This window comes from Conger conger, chromosome 17, assembly GCF_963514075.1.
Source record: "Conger conger chromosome 17, fConCon1.1, whole genome shotgun sequence".
Lineage (NCBI taxonomy): Eukaryota > Metazoa > Chordata > Actinopteri > Anguilliformes > Congridae > Conger > Conger conger.
In genome coordinates, this window is record NC_083776.1 from 26,489,339 (window position 1) to 26,508,931 (window position 19,593).

Consider the following 19,593-nt stretch of genomic DNA (forward strand, 5'->3'; position numbering starts at 1 on the left):
GTCGTTATTTGCGTGACTGTCACCTTCCTGTCAGCTTCAACCAGTCTGGCCCTTCTCTTACCTCTCTCATTAACAATGTGTTTTTGCCCACAGAACTGCTGCTCACTGGATGTTTTTAGTTTTTCAGACCATTCTCTGCAGACTCTAGAGACTGTTGTGCATGAAAATCCCAAGAGATCAGCAGTTTCAGAGATATTCAAACCACCCTGTCTGGCACTAACAATCATTCCATGGTAAAGTTTTCTTCCTCATTCTGACATTTGGTCTGAAAAACAGCTGAACCTCTTGATCATGTCTGCATGCATTCATGCATTTAGTTTCCGCCACATGATTGGCTGGTTAAATATTTGCATTAAGAAGCTGGTGTACAGGTCCACCTAATAAAGTGCTCACTGAATGAACTGAAATTACACTTATATTAAGAAACAGTTAAAATTGGGAAAACATTACAAAAATTAGGCAAGTTGATTGCATTCTTCACCTTTCAGAGACTATTTTCAAAGTGATTTCATAAACACGCAGTGTAGAATGACAGTCTTTATGGAAAGAAATATACATTTCACTGAAGCAATTCTTGCATTAGGCCTTTCTGAGCATCAGTGACCCAACAGGGATTTGAACCTGCAGGCCCCTGATTATGAACCCAGGTCTTGAATAACCAGTTTTATCCCAACACACAGCTGCCCTGGAGTTAATCAGGTAGCCTGAAGTGACAGGTAACAGGTGGCACCAGTCAGCCAGGCAGCTTGTTCAGCATGGTGCTGTTTCAAACCTGACCGTGCCAGTGCTAATTGTGGCTGACTGCCAACAGGGCAACAGTAACACAGCCTTAACTACAGTAACACAGCACTACCTACAGTAACACAACACTACTTACAGTAACACAGCCTTACCTACAGAAACACAACACTACTGACAGTAACACAACACTACCTACAGTAAAACAGCACTACCTACTGTAACACAGCCCTACCTGTCCGACTCCTGACTGCAGGATGTTCAGATTGGTCTCAGGGGGCTGGAAAGCCTTTTCGGCCACTGTGGAGAAAACAGAGACAGCAGAATGAATGTTCACTGTCCCACACTCTACTGAGCAGGCCTGTGTCATGAAAAGTAAGGGTTTACATTATTATTATTATTATTATTATTATTATTATTATTATTTACAATATATACAGTGGTGTGAAAAAGTGTTTGCCCCCTTCCTGATTTCTTATTCTTTGGCATGTTTGTCACACTTCAATGTTTCAGATCATCAACACAAGTAAACACAAAATGCAGTTTTTAAATGAAGGTTTTTATTATTAAGGGAGAAAAAAATCCAAACCTACATGGCCCTGTGTGAAAACGTGATTGCCCCCCCCCTGTTAAAACATAACTTAACTGTAGTTTATCAAACCTGAGTTCAATTTCTCTAGCCACACCCAGGCCTGATTACTGCCACACCTGTTCTCAATCAAGAAATCACTTAAATAGGACCTGCCTGACAAAGTGAAGTAGACCAAATGATCCTCAAAAGCTAGACATAATGCCGAGATCTAAAGAAATTCAGGAACAAATGAGAAAGAAAGTAATTGAGATCTATCAGTCTGGAAAAGGTTATAAAGCCATTTCTAAAGCTTTGGGACTCCAGCGAACCACAGTGAGAGCCATTATCCACAAATGGCGAAAACATGGAACAGTGGTGAACCTTCCCAGGAGTGGCCGGCCAACCAAAATTACCCCAAGAGCGCAGCGACGACTCATCCAAGAGGTTACAAAAGACCCCACAACAACATCCAAAGAACTGCAGGCCTCACTTGCCTCAGTTAAGGTCAGTGTTCATGACTCCACCATAAGAAAGAGACTGGGCAAAAATGGCCTGCATGGCAGAGTTCCAAGACGAAAACCACTGCTGAGCAAAAAGAACATTAAGGCTCGTCTCAATTTTGCCAGAAAACATCTTGATGATCCCCAAGACTTTTGGGAAAATACTCTGTGGTCTGACAAGACAAAAGTTGAACTTATTGGAAGGTGTGTGTCCCATTACATCTGGCGTAAAAGTAACACCGCATTTCAGAAAAAGAACATCATACCAACAGTAAAATATGGTGGTGGTAGTGTGATGGTCTGGGGCTGTTTTGCTGCTTCAGGACCTGGAAGACTTGCTGTGATAAATGGAACCATGAATTTTGCTGTCTACCAAAAAATCCTGAAGGAGAATGTCCGGCCATCTGTTCGTGACCTCAAGCTGAAACGAACTTGGGTTCTGCAGCAGGACAATGATCCAAAACACACCAGCAAATCCACCTCTGAATGGCTGAAGAAAAAACGAAATGAAGACTTTGGAGTGGCCTAGTCAAAGTCCTGACCTGAATCCTATTGAGATGCAGTGGCATGACCTTAAAAAGGCGGTTCATGCTCGAAAACCCTCCAATGTGGCTGAATTACAACAATTCTGCAAAGATGAGTGGGCCAAAATTCCTCCACAGCGCTGTAAGAGACTCATTGCAAGTTATCTCAAACGCTTGATTGCAGTTGTTGCTGCTAAGGGTGGCCCAACCAGTTATTAGGTTTAGGGGGCAATCACTTTTTCACACAGGGCCATGTAGGTTTGGATTTTTTTTCTCCCTTAATAATAAAAACCTTCATTTAAAAACTGCATTTTGTGTTTACTTGTGTTGTCTTTGACTAATATTTAAATTTGTTGGATCTGAAACATTTAAGTGTGACAAACATGCAAAAAAATAAGAAATCAGGAAGGGGGCAAACACTTTTTCACACCACTGTAATTATTTAAATACAATCCAACCACGTGTTAAACAAACCAAATACATGTTAAACATCAAATAGAGCAATAAAGTCTTCAGCCACTCACCTGCACCTTCAGCTACATGCTCTGCACTCTGGTTATGGCTCTTCTGCTGAACGTGTAGCATCAGGGCAGCACCCACCACACTCCAAGCAGAAGCAAGAAAACAGTCACACACTGACACACAACACACACAACACACACACACAGGATGTGCACATTCACACACGCACACGCACATGCACACGCGCACACACACACATGTACACACAGGATGTTCAAATTCACACAGGGACGCACACACGCACGCACGTATGCGCACACACGACATACACACAGGATGTACACATTCACACATGCACACAGGCTAGATGGAGGATAGATGGGGTGTTTGGGTGGGGTTTGTACCTCTGGTTGGTGACAGTGTAGCCCTTCTCCTCCTGACTCTGTGTGTCCACTCCTGCAGTCAGGCCCATGTTCTTCTTCTCCATTTCCACTTCCTCCACCGATGTGGGGGCTCCTACCTCCGTCATACTGGTCCCCAGGGTAATTGTGAGGATCTGAGGGGGAGCCGAGGCCTGGGGGTTCTTGGGGGCCAGAGGGGCCTCCCCGTTGAGAGCAGGAGAGAAGGGAGGCCTGGGGCCCTTCCCACTGGTGTGTCGCATAGCTCCCTCCATGAGCTCAGCCTGTGCGGACCACAGAACGCCCAAGCTTGTGTTAATGTGATATCGCTAAATGACTGTGCTTTAGTGACCTGGCTGACTGATGAAACACCAAACATGAACCATAAAACCTGCAGGAGGGGAGGAATCTATCAGGATCTGGTATGTTTCTGCATGTGCACACAGTGTCCCCTTCTGGCAAGTAGGTGAGCATGCACTTCATCAATTTACAGCAAGTTAAACAGCAAACCCAGGATGGATTACTGCCCACGTACATTACATGACCGAGGAGGATGGAATGTAAAATGATGTGTGCTTCTCTACCACACATGATGATAATTAGCCTAAATAACAAATGTCATTCAATATAATTGGTTGCACAAGATCAAGCACACTAACCGTAAGAAAATAAGACATACAATTTGATTTGACAAAATTGAGATAAATACAGTCAGGTCCATAAATATTGGGACATCGATACAATTCTCCTCTTTTTGGCTCTATACACCACCACAATGAATTTGAAATTAAACGAACAAGATATGCTTTAACTGCAGACGTCCAGCTTTAATTTGAGGGTATTTACATCCAAATCAGGTGAATGGTGTAGGAATTACAACAGTTTCTATATGTGCCTCCCACTTTTTAAGGGACCAAAAGTAATGGGACAATTGGCTGCTCAGCTGTTCCATGGCCAGGTATGTGTTATTCCCTCATTATCTCATTTACAAGGAGCAGATAAAAGGTCTAGAGTTCATTTCAAGTGTGCTATTTGCATTTTGAATCTGTTGCTGTCAACTCTCAATATGAGATCCAAAGAGCTGTCACTATCAGTGAAGCAAGCCATCATTAGGCTGGAAAATCAAAACAAACCCATCAGATTGATAGCAAAAACATTAGGTGTCGCCAAATCCACTGTTTGGAACATTCTTAAAAAGAAAGAACGCACCGGTGAGCTCAGCAACACCAAAAGACCCGGAAGACCACAGAAAACAACTGTGGTGGATGACAGAAGAATTCTTTCCCAGGTGAAGAAAAACCCCTTCACAACAGTTGGCCAGATCTAGAACACTCTCCAGGAGGTAGGTGTATGTGTGTCAAAGTCAACAATCAAGAGAAGACTTCACCAGAGTGAATACAGAGGGTTCACCACAAGATGTAAACCATTGGTGAGCCTCAAAAACAGGAAGACCAGATTAGAATTTGCCAAACAACATCTAAAAAAGCCTTTACAGTTCTGGAACAACATCCTATGGACAGATGAGACAAAGATCAACTTGTAGCAGAATGATGGGAAGAGAAGAGTATGGAGAAGGAAAGGAACTGCTCATGATCCAAAACATACCACCTCATCAGTGAAGCATGGTGGTGGTAGTGTCATGGCGTGGGCATGTATTGCTGCCAATGGAACTGGTTCCCTTGTATTTATTGATGATGTGACTGCTGACAAAAGCAGCAGGATGAATTCTGAAGTGTTTTGGGCAATATTATCTGCTCATATTCAGCCAAATGCTTCAGAACTCATTGGACAGTGCTTCACAGTGCAGATGGACAATGACCCGAAGCATACTGCGAAAGCAACCAAAGAGTTTTTTAAGGCAAAGAAGTGGAATGTTCTGTCAATCACCTGACCTGAATCCGATTGAACATGCATTTCACTTGCTGAAGACAAAACTGAAGGGAAAATGCTCCAAGAACAAGCAGGAACTGAAGACAGTTGCAGTAGAGGCCTGGCAGAGCATCACCAGGGATGAAACCCAGCGGCTGGTGATGTCTATGCATTCCAGATTTCAGGCTGTAATTGACTGCAAAGGATTTGCAACCAAGTATTAAAAGTTTGATTTATGATTGTTAGTTTGTCCCATTACTTTTGGTCCCTTAAAAAGTGGGAGGTACAAATACAAACTGTTGTAATTCCTACACCGTTCTGATTTGGATGTAAATACCCTCAAATTAAAGCTGAAAGTCTGCAGTTAAAGCACATCTTATTTGTTTCATTTCAAATCCATTGTGGCGGTGTATAGAGCCAAAAAGATGAGAATTGTGTCAATGTCCCAATATTTATGGACCTGACTGTACGTGTCCTAAAGTCTGCCAGAAATAGATTCATTTATGTGACTAAAATGGACACATCACAGTGATTATACACTTTGCTTCTGGTGAAGTCAGTTTCATATACTGATCAGATTCTCTGGGGCAATAACTCTGGGGCTACTGGCTGGCTCATCCTATGTTTGCAGGTCCAGGAGCACATCCTTGTTCTCCCAAAAAATGGTTACAGAGAGCTGATATACTGTAAGCTTTATGACCCCGTGTAATAACTTTAAAACATTTTAAATGCTCATTCAGCCTCTATACATTTACACTAATATTTACTTTTTTCTAATTCATAAACTGAAAAATCATACAATTTCCTTTTGATGTCAAGTATGTAATTTCTAAACAAAAGTAGTGCCATGGTGTCTTCTGTATGAGGGTTCACTTCAAGTTCATCAAACTCACCATCTTAACTGTGGCCAAACCCTCAGAATACCGACCTGAAGCACAAAGGGGGGAAAAAAACATCTGAATTCTTTAAATAAGCCTTACCATTGTGTTGCATCTTGATTTCTGACTGGATGAAATGCCACAGTACAGCAAACCACTAGAGCAAGCCACTATGCCCGAAGGTTAGCATTGCTAAAGCCTGGTGCTCTGGGTGTTGTTGTGTGCTGGACATACCTGGTGCTCTGGGTGTTGCTGTGTGCCTGACATACCTGGTGCTCTGGGTGTTGTTGTGTGCTGGACATGCCTGGTGCTCTGGGTGTTGCTGTGTGCCTGACATACCTGGTGCTCTGGGTGTTGTTGTGTGCTGGACATACCTGGTGCTCTGGGTGTTGTTGTGTGCTGGACATACCTGGTGCTCTGGGTGTTGCTGTGTGCCTGACATACCTGGTGCTCTGGGTGTTGTTGTGTGCCTGACATACCTGGTGCTCTGGGTGTTGCTGTGTGCCTGACATACCTGGTGCTCTGGGTGTTGTTGTGTGCTGGACATACCTGGTGCTCTGGGTGTTGTTGTGTGCTGGACATACCTGGTGCTCTGGGTGTTGTTGTGTGCCTGACATACCTGGTGCTTTCACATCCTCTGCCTTCGCCAGCTTCTTCAGCAGCTGAGGGCTGAGCTCCTTCACGTCAACGCCATACCTCTGCAGCTGCACAGCAATCCTCCGCCAAGCAGCGTCTGCGCAGACACGGGCCAACAGAGTTCAGCAGGACCCAGGAGGGTTTACGTGAAGGTGGTGGATGTGTTCTGGCACAAAATGGCGACAGCACATGCCCTCCCTACACTGTGAAGTGCCTTGAGACAGAAAGTGTTACATACCCTCTACCCATCATCATCATCATCATCATCATCATTATTATTATTACAATTATTGAAGCCTGCTCTCACCATCCAGCGCTGCAAGTGCTTTATGGCTCACTGTGGGCTGCTTGTGTTTCTGCACAACGGAAGCATCCTGGGAAACGTAGTTCTCTTTGAAGTCCAAAGGAAAGTCCAGCTCTTCGTTGAAAGGGGAGGTGGAGATAGGTGCTGCCTTCTGGTGGGGGGACGGCAGTGGTGCAGGGGAGAGGTCCTGCAGCAGCTGCTGGTCTCGGTCGCGCAGGTCTGCCCTGTCCGCCCCTAACGGAGAGGAATGGAGCGGATACCCTGCGGCCTCCAGATTGTTCAGAGACCGCTCCTCTTCTGCCTCATACCCATACTGCAACACAAACACAGTCATTGCAACACAAACACTGTTACTGCAACACAAACACTGTTACTGCAACTCAAACACAGTTACTGCAACTCAAACACAGTTACTGCAACACAAACACAGTTACCAAAGCTGCAACAGAGGTACAGACACAGAGCTGCAACAGAGGTACACAGACACACAGCCCCACCGACCCTGCAACACTCAGAGACAGTCATATCTACATGCTACATGATCAGTGAATTGCCACACAGGGACACAATCAAACAGATATAGCTATACTGCAATAAAGGGACACACAGGCACACATGTACTGTGACAGAAACATATAGTCATATCTGTGTCTTTATGTGTGTATGTGTGTGTGTGTGTGTGTGTGTGCATAACTGCATGACACTGCAGTCTCACCTGATGGAAGGTATAAGGGTTCATTGGACTTGGTAAGTGCAGGGAGGCCGGGGGGGGATTTGGCAGGACCATGTAGTCCAGGTAACGCTGTGACCCGAGCATAGGCGAGGACTTGGAGCTGGGCCGGCTCTGCTTCGGCAGGGATGTTTCTGACAGCCCCAAGGGCCTGGGGCACAAAGAACGACAGCAGAACAAGTGCTGTTCACAAGGACATGGGTTGTGTACTATTGAACCAAAACAATTATAATTAAAAGGTAAAATACCAGAACTTTATGAAACACACCTGTGACTGCGAGAAAAAGCTGACTACATAACTCCAGTTAACTGGCTATAATGGCAGCAGGTGACCACACCTCCCATCCCCTACTTGTGGAAAAGCAGGGCACCTAAACTGACCCATTTGCAAACTGACAACATCATTACAATACCCATTTGCAAAAAAATGCTCTGTTTGTCTCTCCAAGGGAGACAAGTCCAACCTAACAAAGCATCTGTCCGACAACCACCCCAAACTCTTCAGGGACTTCAAATCCTGACAGGTGTGAAACTAAGATGGGAGACTCCCGGGAAGGACAAACATGATTTCACAACTGTTATACACTATTCTGGAAGCACTATTTCCGTCTTACTAGTAACAGAGTATGTGTAAGAAAAGATGGAAAAGGAATGTCTAATGAAAAACAGGATGCATGCTAAAATAAGACTGCCTTCCTTGTACAAAACTGGATTTCTATACATAAATATGTCGGTTTTTTAAACATTTTACTCTTGGCTCATAGTAAAAGAAATATAAAATACATAAAAATAAAAGAAACACTAAAAACATGGGGCCAGATTTACATGCACGAAACTCACAGCACAAAATGTGGCCTGACAAGGGTGCATTAGTGTGGTCGCAATCTGTCTGAAATTAACGTCTTATTTACGAAGCAATCAGCGAACGGGGCTGTCTATGAACCGCATTTTGCGAAAGAGACAGATCGCAAACAATTACCTGTTTTGTCTGATGGGGGAATACCCCGAGTATTGTCTGATAGAATACTCAGGGTATTCTAGCTGCCAACCGTGCTATGCTAGTTCGTAGGGTTCAAGGGTTGCAATTGTATCTATATAGTCACGTTAGGACTCAGAACCGTACTGTCCTGTCGGGTCCTCTTCACACTTGTTCCTGTGTTCAATCTGCACTTCGTTGTACTCTGGGTAAGAGTGTCCGCTGAATTATTTTTAATGTAATCTAATGTAATGATGCAAGCTCCACATTTTTACAGCTACAGCAGTAATGCCCAAACCAGCAGTGGCTGGTATTAGTGTTGACCAAACCAAGGAGAGTATGCTGTGCATCTCTCTCCTTCACCTGCATGGTCAACTGCCTTTCTCTGTAGACCCAGTGACTAGCCCCAGTGACTCTAAGTACGAGCGTAAGAGAGAGCAACACTGAACACCCAGCACAGCTTACTTGGACAGCGGGGCGTGCTGAGGCCCAATTTGGGGGACATGGCTCAGCTCCTTGGCGATTATGTACTGTGTGATGTCATCCTGCCAGGACAGGCCTGCAAATCCATGGAAAGACAGAGCTGTCAATCACAGAGCAGCTACAGCAGCACACAATAGCACACAACAGAAATGAAACAATTAATGTGGGGTTAAAGTGCAGACTGTCAGCTTTAATTTGAGGGTATTTATACCAACAGAAGGCTGCAGTACAGGCCTGGCAAAACTTAACCGAGGAAGATACCCAGCATCTGCTGAAGTCAATGGGTTAAAGGCATTATGCAGTCATTGAATGCAAAGAATTTGCAACCAATGTCTAATTACTTTGGTCCCCATAAAAAGTGGGAACTATCTATAAAAAGGGCTGCATTCCTTCCATGGTACACCCAAAATGGATGTAAATTCCCTAAAATTAAAGTCTGCACTTTAACCTCATATTTGTGGTTCATTTCAAATCAAATGTGCTGGAGTGCAGAACAACTAAAATTGTGCCACTGTCCAAATACTTACATATTGCACAGTATATACTGTACAGAGCATTATACTGAAGCACATGTGTGCGTGTTTGTGTGCTTGCTTAGGTGTGCAAGTTGAATGCCCAAGATGTACACAATGTGTGTTGTATATGTCAATACCCCGCCACTAAGTGTGTATATTTGTGCATGTGTCTATGTACTTGCCTTGCATCATTAGCTGTTCAAGCGCCTCCTGCAGTCTGTGCAGCAGTGGTGTGGATATCTGGTACTGGACCAGCTCCTGGGTGGAGCCACGGCACTGTCCAAAGAGCCCATCTGCAACAGCACACAGAGTCAGGTACTCAACACCTGTTTAGCACGCAGCTACTCAACACCTGTCTCATCATTCACACAGAGTCAGGCTACTCAACACCTGTTTAGCACGCAGGTACTGAACACCTGTCTCATCATTCACACAGAGTCAGGCTACTCAACACCTGTTTAGCACGCAGGTACTCAACACCTGTCTCATCATTCACACAGAGTCAGGCTACTCAACACCTGTTTAGCACGCAGGTACTCAACACCTGTTTAGCACACAGGTACTCAACACCTGTCACATCATTCACACAGAGTCAGGTACTCAACACCTGTCACATCATTGTAATCAGGCATGCACTCGCACCTGTACACAAACATACACATACATCAGTACACAGGGCAGTAACACCTGACTGGTAAAGCATTTCTTCAGCAACAATATTTTTCCAACGTCAAGACATGCTGGGACTTTTATAGAGCTGCTGTCCAATATCTACACCAAAGCTGGCATTTCATTCTGACACCAGCACATGAAACTGTGACCACTTTAGCAGTTTTCATTAAATAAGTGTGTGTGCATGTGTGAATTTAACAATGTATTCAGACGCATGTGGACTAGAGTCTCGGTACGGAAGCCTGTGACTCATTGCTCTCAGTGCGATGACAGTGGGGGAGTCGACACCTCTGCCATCAGAATACTGATGTCAGCGTTGCCTAGGAGATGACAGAGAGGAGCGGTGATTGGTCTGAAGTAGCAGCTGGCAGGGAGAGCCTATGGTCTGTTTACACTAGCACAGTTAACCTCAGGAACCACACACACATGCACACCATTTGAAGATGAGGTCTTTTGGAATGTTTTTTCAAAATGCTTTCAGTTACCAGTGGTGATTGTTACATGAGCATCTGAATAAATGAACGCCTCGGTCATACACTCACAATTTAAAAAGCTGCATGCTGTCATACACTCACCAATAAAAAGCTCCTTGCTGACATATACTCATGGTTTAAAAGCCGAATGTGGTCTTATACTCACTAATTAAAAAGCTACTTGCAGTCTCATACTCCCTATTTAAAAATCTGCTTGCGGTCTTATACTCCCTATTTAAAAAGCTGCTGGCGGTCTTATACTCCCTATTTAAAAAGCTACTCTTCCATATATTCACCATTTAATTGCTGCTTGCTGTCATACACTCACCATTAGAAAGATGCTTGCTGTCATAACTCAGTGTTAAAAAGCTGCTTGCTGTCATAAACTCAGTGTTAAAAAGCTGCTTGCTGTCATATACTCACCATTCAAACAGAGCTGCTCCCTTCGACACAGCTTCTTCTGAAACAGGCAGCCTAAGGGGAGGAAGCACACAGGAGAAGACCAGCTCAGTGCTCATGCTGGTACGTACAGATGTGACAGAAAACACCAACATCCCACGCCCTGCACTCGTAAAAATTAAAACAATTCCAAAATACATACTGTAGATAAACTCAGCTCAGAAGAGTGCATTAATACAGTCTGTCATACCCTCCTGACAGGGACTGTCAGAGAGGAACACACTGTTCAGCTCGCGAGAACACAACACACTCTTCCACAGACAGACCCAGATTTTCTTTGCATTTATTGTGAAAAAAAATAAAAAAATCTAGGGCAGGCACGAAGCCAGCAGGTGTTAAACGGCCACATCCAAATGAGTAGCTTACTATCTTTGAGAGAGTACATACCTCACATACCACACACAGAGGAAATCACAGGCAAAGGGCAAACTAAATTGAATATAGGGGATAGGCTACAGGGAGAACTAGCAGGGCAGTGTGGGGCAGTGGAGGGCCTGTTACCCCACTCATACTTTATCTCAGCAACTTCCCAAAAGCAGCCCCCCCCCCCCCACACACACACACGCACACACACTGCTTCCCCCTCCTCTTTTTAAATGAAGTGGTAGGCCCAGACCAGGTCCAAATGGTCACAACATTTTTTAGCATTGTTTCAGCTTCTTATCTTACCTCTCATCCTCCAGAGAACTGGGCTGGATGGGGTTTTTTTTGTGTGTGTGGGGGGGGGGGGGTTGTGTGGTTTTCATTCAGTTGCCGATTAGCTGCCTGCACCCTGATGTAAAGCTCAAAGCAATAGAAACCATCACTTACGTGTTTCCTAGCAACAGGCGGCCTTCTCTCCCACAAGTGACGATGACTCATTCTGAGGGGCAGGCCAGTCAAGAGCAAGCCTTCTCACCACTGACCACAGACCAGCACACACCAACCCCCTCATCACTGACCACAGACCAGCACACACCAACCCCCTCATCACTGACCACAGACCAGCACACACCAACCCCCTCATCACTGACCACAGACCAGCACACACCAACCCCCTCACCACTGACCAGCACACACCAACCCCCTCACAACTGACCACAGACCAGCACACACCAACCCCCTCACCACAGACCAGCACACACCAACCCCCTCACCACTGACCAACACACACCAACCCCCTCATCACTGACCAGCACACACCAACCCCCTCATCACTGACCACAGACCAGCACACACCAACCCCCTCATCACTGACCACAGACCAGCACACACCAACCCCCTCACCACTGACCAACACACACCAATCCCCTCACCACTGACCAGCACACACCAATCCCTTCACCACAGACCAGCACACACCAACCCCCTCACCACTGACCAACACACACCAATCCCCTCACCACTGAGCAGCACACACCAATCCCCTCACCACAGACCAGCACACACCAACCCCCTCACCACTGACCACAGACCAGCACACACCAATCCCCACACCACAGACCAGCACACACCAACCCCCTCACCACTGACCAACACACACCAATCCCCTCACCACTGACCAGCACACACCAATCCCCTCACCACAGACCAGCACACACCAACCCCCTCACCACAGACCAGCACACACCAACCCCCTCACCACTGGCCACAGACCAGCACACACCAACCCCCTCACCACTGACCAACACACACCAATCCCCTCACCACTGACCAACACACACCAATCCCCTCACCACTGACCAACACACACCAATCCCCTCACCACTGACCAGCACACACCAACCCCCTCACCACTGACCAACACACACCAACCCCCTCACCACTGACCAGCACACACCAACCCCCTCACCACTGACCAGCACACACCAACCCCCTCACCACTGACCAGCACACACCAATCCCCACACCACTGACCAGCACACACCAACCCCCTCACCACTGACCAGCACACACCAATCCCCACACCACAGACCAGCACACACCAACCCCCTCATCACTGACCACAGACCAGCACACACCAATCCCCTCACCACAGACCAGCACACACCAATCCCCTCACCACAGACCAGCACACACCAACCCCCTCACCACAGACCAGCACACACCAACCCCCTCACCACTGACCAGCACACACCAATCCCCTCACCACAGACCAGCACACACCAACCCCCTCATCACTGACCACAGACCAGCACACACCAATCCCCTCACCACAGACCAGCACACACCAACCCCCTCGCCACTGACCAGTACACACCAATCCCCTTACCACTGACCAGCACACACCAATCCTCTCACCACAGACCAAAACACACCACCCTCTCACCACTGACCACAGACCAGCACACATCAATCCCCCCACCTCTGACCACAGACCAGCACACACCAACCCCCTCACCACTGACCAACACACACCAAACCCCTTACCACTGACCACAGACCAGCACACACCAATCCCCTCACCACTGACCACTACACACCAACCCCCTCACCACTGACCACAAACCAGCACACACCAATCGCCTCACCAGTAACCAGCACACACCAACCCCCTCACCACTGACCACAGACCAACACACACCAACCCCCTCACCAGTGACCATAGACCCACACTGATCAAGAGAGACCAGTCCCATTGACACAGACCAGCACCCTCACCAGTGAAAACTGAGTAAAGTTAACAGCGTGAACTGAACACAGAATGGGATTATATAATCTGACTGAATGTTCCCTGGCATTCATGGTGTCATGGCACGACAGCTTGACATCTCCATCAGCCTGTCAGGGCTCACAGGAGGGGTGCCGTGTATATTAACATGTATTAATACTAAATATTGACTATATTTCCAAAGCTCTTACTGCAGAGAACTCGCTGATAAGTCATTTTCCATTTTCAGTATTACGTCTCCACTGACCCTGATATCAATTAAATAATCAAGGAAAGGGAGACAGCCCAACATATAATTGTTGTGAGTTCACAATTCACATAGGTCAGGTCAACAAGGCAAGCAGCTGTCAGGACTGCTCAAAGAGAACTCCCCTTTAATCAATACTATTATCTAAGTTACTGTGGACAAGAGCATACCAAATTGTAATTGTAAATCGAAAGCTGCCAGTGTATGACACAGGACTGAGACATTGTCCAGGTTCATCATTAAATAAAGTCTTAAGGTTAACATACAGAAACAGGAAACTAAAAGCTAAAAATAATGAGCTGAAAAAGCAAGACTGACAAATGAATCAACAAAAAAATAACAGATTTTCCACTCATGTTCTTTGTATTGTCAAAGTAATTTTGTAATTTTATTTGTGAAGCACGTAAATGTTTGCATGAAAAAAATCTGTGTTTTTACTACATTTGACAAAAATGGTAACAAGCCAACCAGCAGGAACATTTAGAAAACAATAGTACCCCCTCAAGTGGTCTTAATGTCGCTGCCAAAATCATTTAAAAGAAATTAAACATTTGGCAGACTGTTACTGTTCTAAAAATATTTTATTCAAAATAAAACAAATAAAACAAGAGTTCCTATACACATGCACACATACATGCATGCATTGCAACCGGGGGAGAAGGCAGACATTCGGTGCATTGTGAGTGAAATGACAGAGTTCTGCCCATTATATAAAGACCTGACGCCTCGAAGCCCAGCCCTGGTCTGACAGCCTGTAATGGGTTGGCATTGCCGGCATTCAGACTCTTAAATTACATCCCTCTGTCCGCGTGGACTGTGTCATTGGGCAGTACGCCCACTGTGTTGCAAACATTACGAGCAAATAAATGACAGAGTCCAGACTATTAAATAAATGTCAAGGCTGCAGTTTGTCAACATCCATTACTTGCACGGAGATCTACTGGACAATTGGTGTGTTTATTTTATTGCTGCTGCAATACAGTACGTACAGACACACACACAGTAAATATGTATCAACAGGCACAACTGAATCAATAACCATGCACCATATTAGCTTTGATTAGGACAAACTAGCCTGGTTAATATATTTATACTTTGTGCAGTGATGTTGCATTTTGAGTCCATAAGGAGGCAGGCCAGTAAAAAACCTGAATGACTAACACTGGCGTGTCCATCCCAAACTCAGTCCGGCAGACACTGGTATACTTGATGAGTTTTTGCTCCAGAATCGAATCAGCTGCATTTTCAGCTTCATTCTACAAAAGGTGCTATATTAGGAATGGCTGATTGAGTCATTAGATGAATGCCTGTCAGGCAGAGATCACACAACACCCACCCTCTGTGCTGAAAGTGTGAGCAAATGTGGTTAAGGAAACCCAACTTCTGCTTGCAAGAAGTGAATGCTGAAAAAAGCTACGGCAATGAGCCAAATCTATGTGCAGAGAATATAAAAAAATCACAGAAGCCCATGAGGCAGGTTCTCACTCATTCAGCTTGGATAATTAGCTGTGGGGTTGGCTGGAGTAACAAACAACACACGCAGGGCTCCACGGGATGGATTTTGGAATGCCCGGGAATGCTGGTTCTGTTTCAAAGCAGTGAATGCTCAATGGTACAGTTGGACTACTCCCATTTGGTCAGGCCCAGAAATAGAGGACTACTGTCATGCAGGGGAGTGGGGTTGATTCTGGTGGCTCAGTTAAATTCCTGACTGAACCCAATACAGATGCTGTGGCAGGACCTGAAATCAGCAGACCATGCTCAAAAACCCACCCATGTGTGTGAACTAAAGCACTCCCTGTTTCAGGGCACTATAACATTTTGGACAATTGCAGGTATAAGACAGCTTGATTCTGTTTGATTGCCTTTGTTATTGGCGTTTGTCAAAATGAGGGCCAGAGTTCAATGATAATCAAGGAAGCCAGAGGCCAAACCTTGGACTTACCAATATCAACTGTTTGGAACATCATTAAGAAGAAAGAGAGCACTGGCAGGCTCAGTAATCACCTGGAGGGCCAGGAAGACCTATATATTTTCACCATAATGAAGAAAAAGCCCCAAACACCTATCCAACAGATCAGAAAGTCTGCCTTCGGGAGGCAGGTGTGTGTCAGTGGCTATGGTTCACAGAACTATGGAAGCTACACCGCAAACCACCAGTTAGCTGCAAAAACAGGATGTCCAGGTCACAGTTTGCTGAGAAGTACCTAAAAGAGCCTGTAGGGTTCTGGAAATCGTCTTCTGGACAGATGAGACCAAGATTCACTTGTATCAGAGTGATGGCAAGAGCAACGTGTGGAGGACCAAAGGAACTGCCCAAGATCCCATCAACAGAGAAGATTGGTGATGTCTATCGGTCACAGACTTCAGGCAGTAAAATATATGCTCCAAAGTGCTAAACATGACTATTTTCATAGTTTTAATAATATTAATGTGTCCCAAACAACATTGTGCCATGAAATGGGGACATTATATGTAAAAGGTGCTGCAATTTCTACCTGGTGAAAAGAAAGTGCATAAAAAATACCTTATAATGTGTGAATCGTTAAATCTAAAATTGTGTAGTACAGAGGCAAAACAAGAAGAAAAAAAAATATGTCGTGTCCCAAAAGACGTTGTGGAGTTCACTGTGGTGCGTAGCCTATATAAAGTAAAGTGCTTGCTCGGTGAAATTAGGTCAAACTCAGTATGCCTAACGTGTTTAATGCGATTGTTTTAAATATACCAGACACGACACATATTCAGCGAGTGTGAGAAATGTCCAGACATCCAGAAAGGACATGTGGCATCCCTAAATATGTCCGCACAAACTAAGAGAAAGTCCCATTCAGATCACATCATGATCGCATCTGCGCTTGTCTATATCCAGCGTCCCGTCCAACAGGGCTACACTGACTTGCATCAGCATTTCTGCAATTTTCAATAACAATTTACTACTATTATCATTGTATACTGCTATGTCAGGTTTGAGTGATTTGGACGCCATTACGGTCAACGTAAATATAAAGTAAATAAAATGGATAGTAATCATCGTAATATTTAGACGTTCACAAAAACCACCTGTAGCAATATTTTCATCATTGCTGAATTTGGGAGTAAAATTTTTGTTAATGTGTCTATAGTTTTTTTGCATACCAAAACTCATCGCCTTTTGGTAATTCTTGGAGAATTGGTGTTTATCTGTGTGTTTTTTGTTATTGTTGTTGTTGTTGTTGTTGCAGATCCGGCGACCCTGTCATTTCAACATCTGAAGGGCCGTTCCCGAAGCCACTGCCGGGCCCGTCATAATATCTGTGACGTAACTGATATATATATATTTTTTTCAATCAACCGTATCCTCCCAGATCCATTTATAACTCAAACGCTACGCACGGTCCTTTTCACATTCAGTGTTCTGCAAATAATTATTTAAAATGCAGTTACTGGTGTACTAAGTGTGCGAGCTCGTATGCCAAGAAACGAACATGAATCGGAATAAAACCCCATTTGTTAAACAAACACCATCCCTTCCATTTGTTGCTTAATTAGTAATACAGATTTCGTATGCATTGACAAAATTAGCATATTCTTCACCCGTAGCTTCTCGTGCAACGCACTTTTGTTGTTGTAATCACAAAGAATATTCGCATTCTGATGTGTCGCCTACCACAGACAGAACCTGTGTGTGTCGCCGTTAGTGTACTCTAAATACAGTTTTTCTGTCTTACCGTATCGGCTTGACATCCCAAGCTGGTAACAGACAGTCATCAAACAGAGAATTCTCCAAAGCCGGTGGTCTTTCATGTTACCTCTCCAAGGGGGGCAAATGCCCAAACACACGTGCAGCTATTTTGTTCTCAGTCGCTTTTAATCCTTCATGTTGTTTCACGGGTAACGAAGGATCATGCTGCACACTAGCTCTCAGGACGGAAACCTCAAAAGTGCGCAAACGGTTCTGAGTGAGCCCGATGGGTAAATGAGCAGGGCAAAAAGACGGAAACGCGCACAAATCCCGAGAGTCGGTAGCGCGGATCGGGAGCGGGATGCTGGCGCTGCCTCTGTATTTCTTACAGCTGGTTTCGTTTGAGGGAGACCCGCAATGACGTCATATCGAGATTAGTTTTTCTATTCGCCTGAAACAGAATGAACGAGCGAGAAAAGGGTCGAGCATTGGACGAACCGATGTGACACTGCATTTAGGAAAGCACATTAAAGATATTGTAGCGAGTGCGGACGGAAACAGTGTGTTCTGCACACACTCGTTAACCTGACACACAAGGTATAGAATGGTGCCATCAAGCCAACTTGGCAAAATGGCTGGTGATAGTCTGTAAGTAATGCAATTAGTCTCAAGAAATGCAGAAAATATTGAGCGCAATTATTGGCAAGATTTTTTAAGCAGCCATCTGGCATATTCCTTCATCTATAATTTTGCCTCATGAACGCTGTAGAATGACCCATGTAAAAATGTGCGTGAATGAATTTCAGATATATTACCATTTATAGTTTTTCTATATTGCCAGCTCTCGGGGTACAGTTTTAATTTCTGTAGGGGCAGATGACAGTTTGAGGCATCAAGGGTTGTGGTTTTAAGTAAAAGATTTGATGCTGATTTGAAACCACAGCATTCAGTCAACCCATAAACACAGAACAACCAGCTTTAACAATGAAGACTGGCTGAACACACCACGGCGTGGTGCATGGGCGAGCCACACGACCTTGGATCGAAATGCGGACTTGATGCAGACTGTGGCTGGTAGCTCCATCGGGAATGGAGTCAATAAGGCTCCGCGGTCATCACCTGTAGATTGTAGTCAAAGCCGCATATGGAAGGTCTTCCTCTGACTCCACTCCATGCAGAGTGCAGCTGTAGTGTGCGGTGTGTGAAGAATCAGCAGGCAATACCACACGTTTCGGAGGAGAACCACTGACCATGGTCAGCACTATCCTGAACTGGCAGTGAGGTTTTCAGCATTAACATGGCGATTGGACAATCCAAATGAGGGTGGGAATTGGCTCTGCTCAGCACTAGGTTGGGTGCCCCCCCCCCTTTCACCAAAGACTTTGGATCCAGAGAGGCAGCAATCCCACAGTGCAATGCTGTACTGTGATTATGGAGAAGGACCAGTAGTATAACAGTATAACAGGACCAGTAGGGGTGGCCTGTAGCGTAGTGGTTAAGGTAAATGACTGGGACACGCAAGGTCGGTGGCTCAAATCCCGGTGTAGCCACAATAAGATCCGCACAGCCGTTGGGCCCTTGAGCAAGGTCCTTAACCCTGCATTGCTCCAGGGGAGGATTGCCTCCTGCTTATTCTAATCAACTGTACGTCGCTCTGGATAATAGCGTCTGCCAAATGCCAATAATGTAATGTAATAACACAAAAAAACAATTTGAATGGGGAACCAAATGACATAATTCCTGCATGAGTGTTCCATGTTCCTCCACCCCCATCACATTCCATGAGAATCATATTTCTCTCTCACTAGATGAAATAAATGGGACATTCAAATAAACACCACCAAGAG

At 45.1% G+C, this 19,593-nt stretch overlaps 1 protein-coding gene across 1 annotated transcript in view; it reads right to left on the reverse strand.

Annotated features, from left to right (window-relative positions):
- ptprna (protein tyrosine phosphatase receptor type Na) overlaps positions 1-18,147 on the reverse strand; it is a 26,591-nt gene extending 8,444 nt beyond the window's left edge. Inside the window, exons 1-11 of the mRNA XM_061226428.1 lie at positions 17,793-18,147; positions 11,153-11,203; positions 9,767-9,877; positions 9,052-9,145; positions 7,596-7,761; positions 6,884-7,193; positions 6,560-6,673; positions 5,956-5,990; positions 3,200-3,477; positions 2,858-2,937; positions 974-1,038 (exon numbers count right to left, since the gene is read on the reverse strand). Of these exons, the coding sequence (XP_061082412.1) occupies positions 974-1,038; positions 2,858-2,937; positions 3,200-3,477; positions 5,956-5,990; positions 6,560-6,673; positions 6,884-7,193; positions 7,596-7,761; positions 9,052-9,145; positions 9,767-9,877; positions 11,153-11,203; positions 17,793-17,868 (1,380 nt within the window). The 5' untranslated portion in view covers positions 17,869-18,147. The remainder of the gene's footprint in view (positions 1-973; positions 1,039-2,857; positions 2,938-3,199; positions 3,478-5,955; positions 5,991-6,559; positions 6,674-6,883; positions 7,194-7,595; positions 7,762-9,051; positions 9,146-9,766; positions 9,878-11,152; positions 11,204-17,792) is intronic.
- Positions 18,148-19,593: the final 1,446 nt, after the last annotated feature.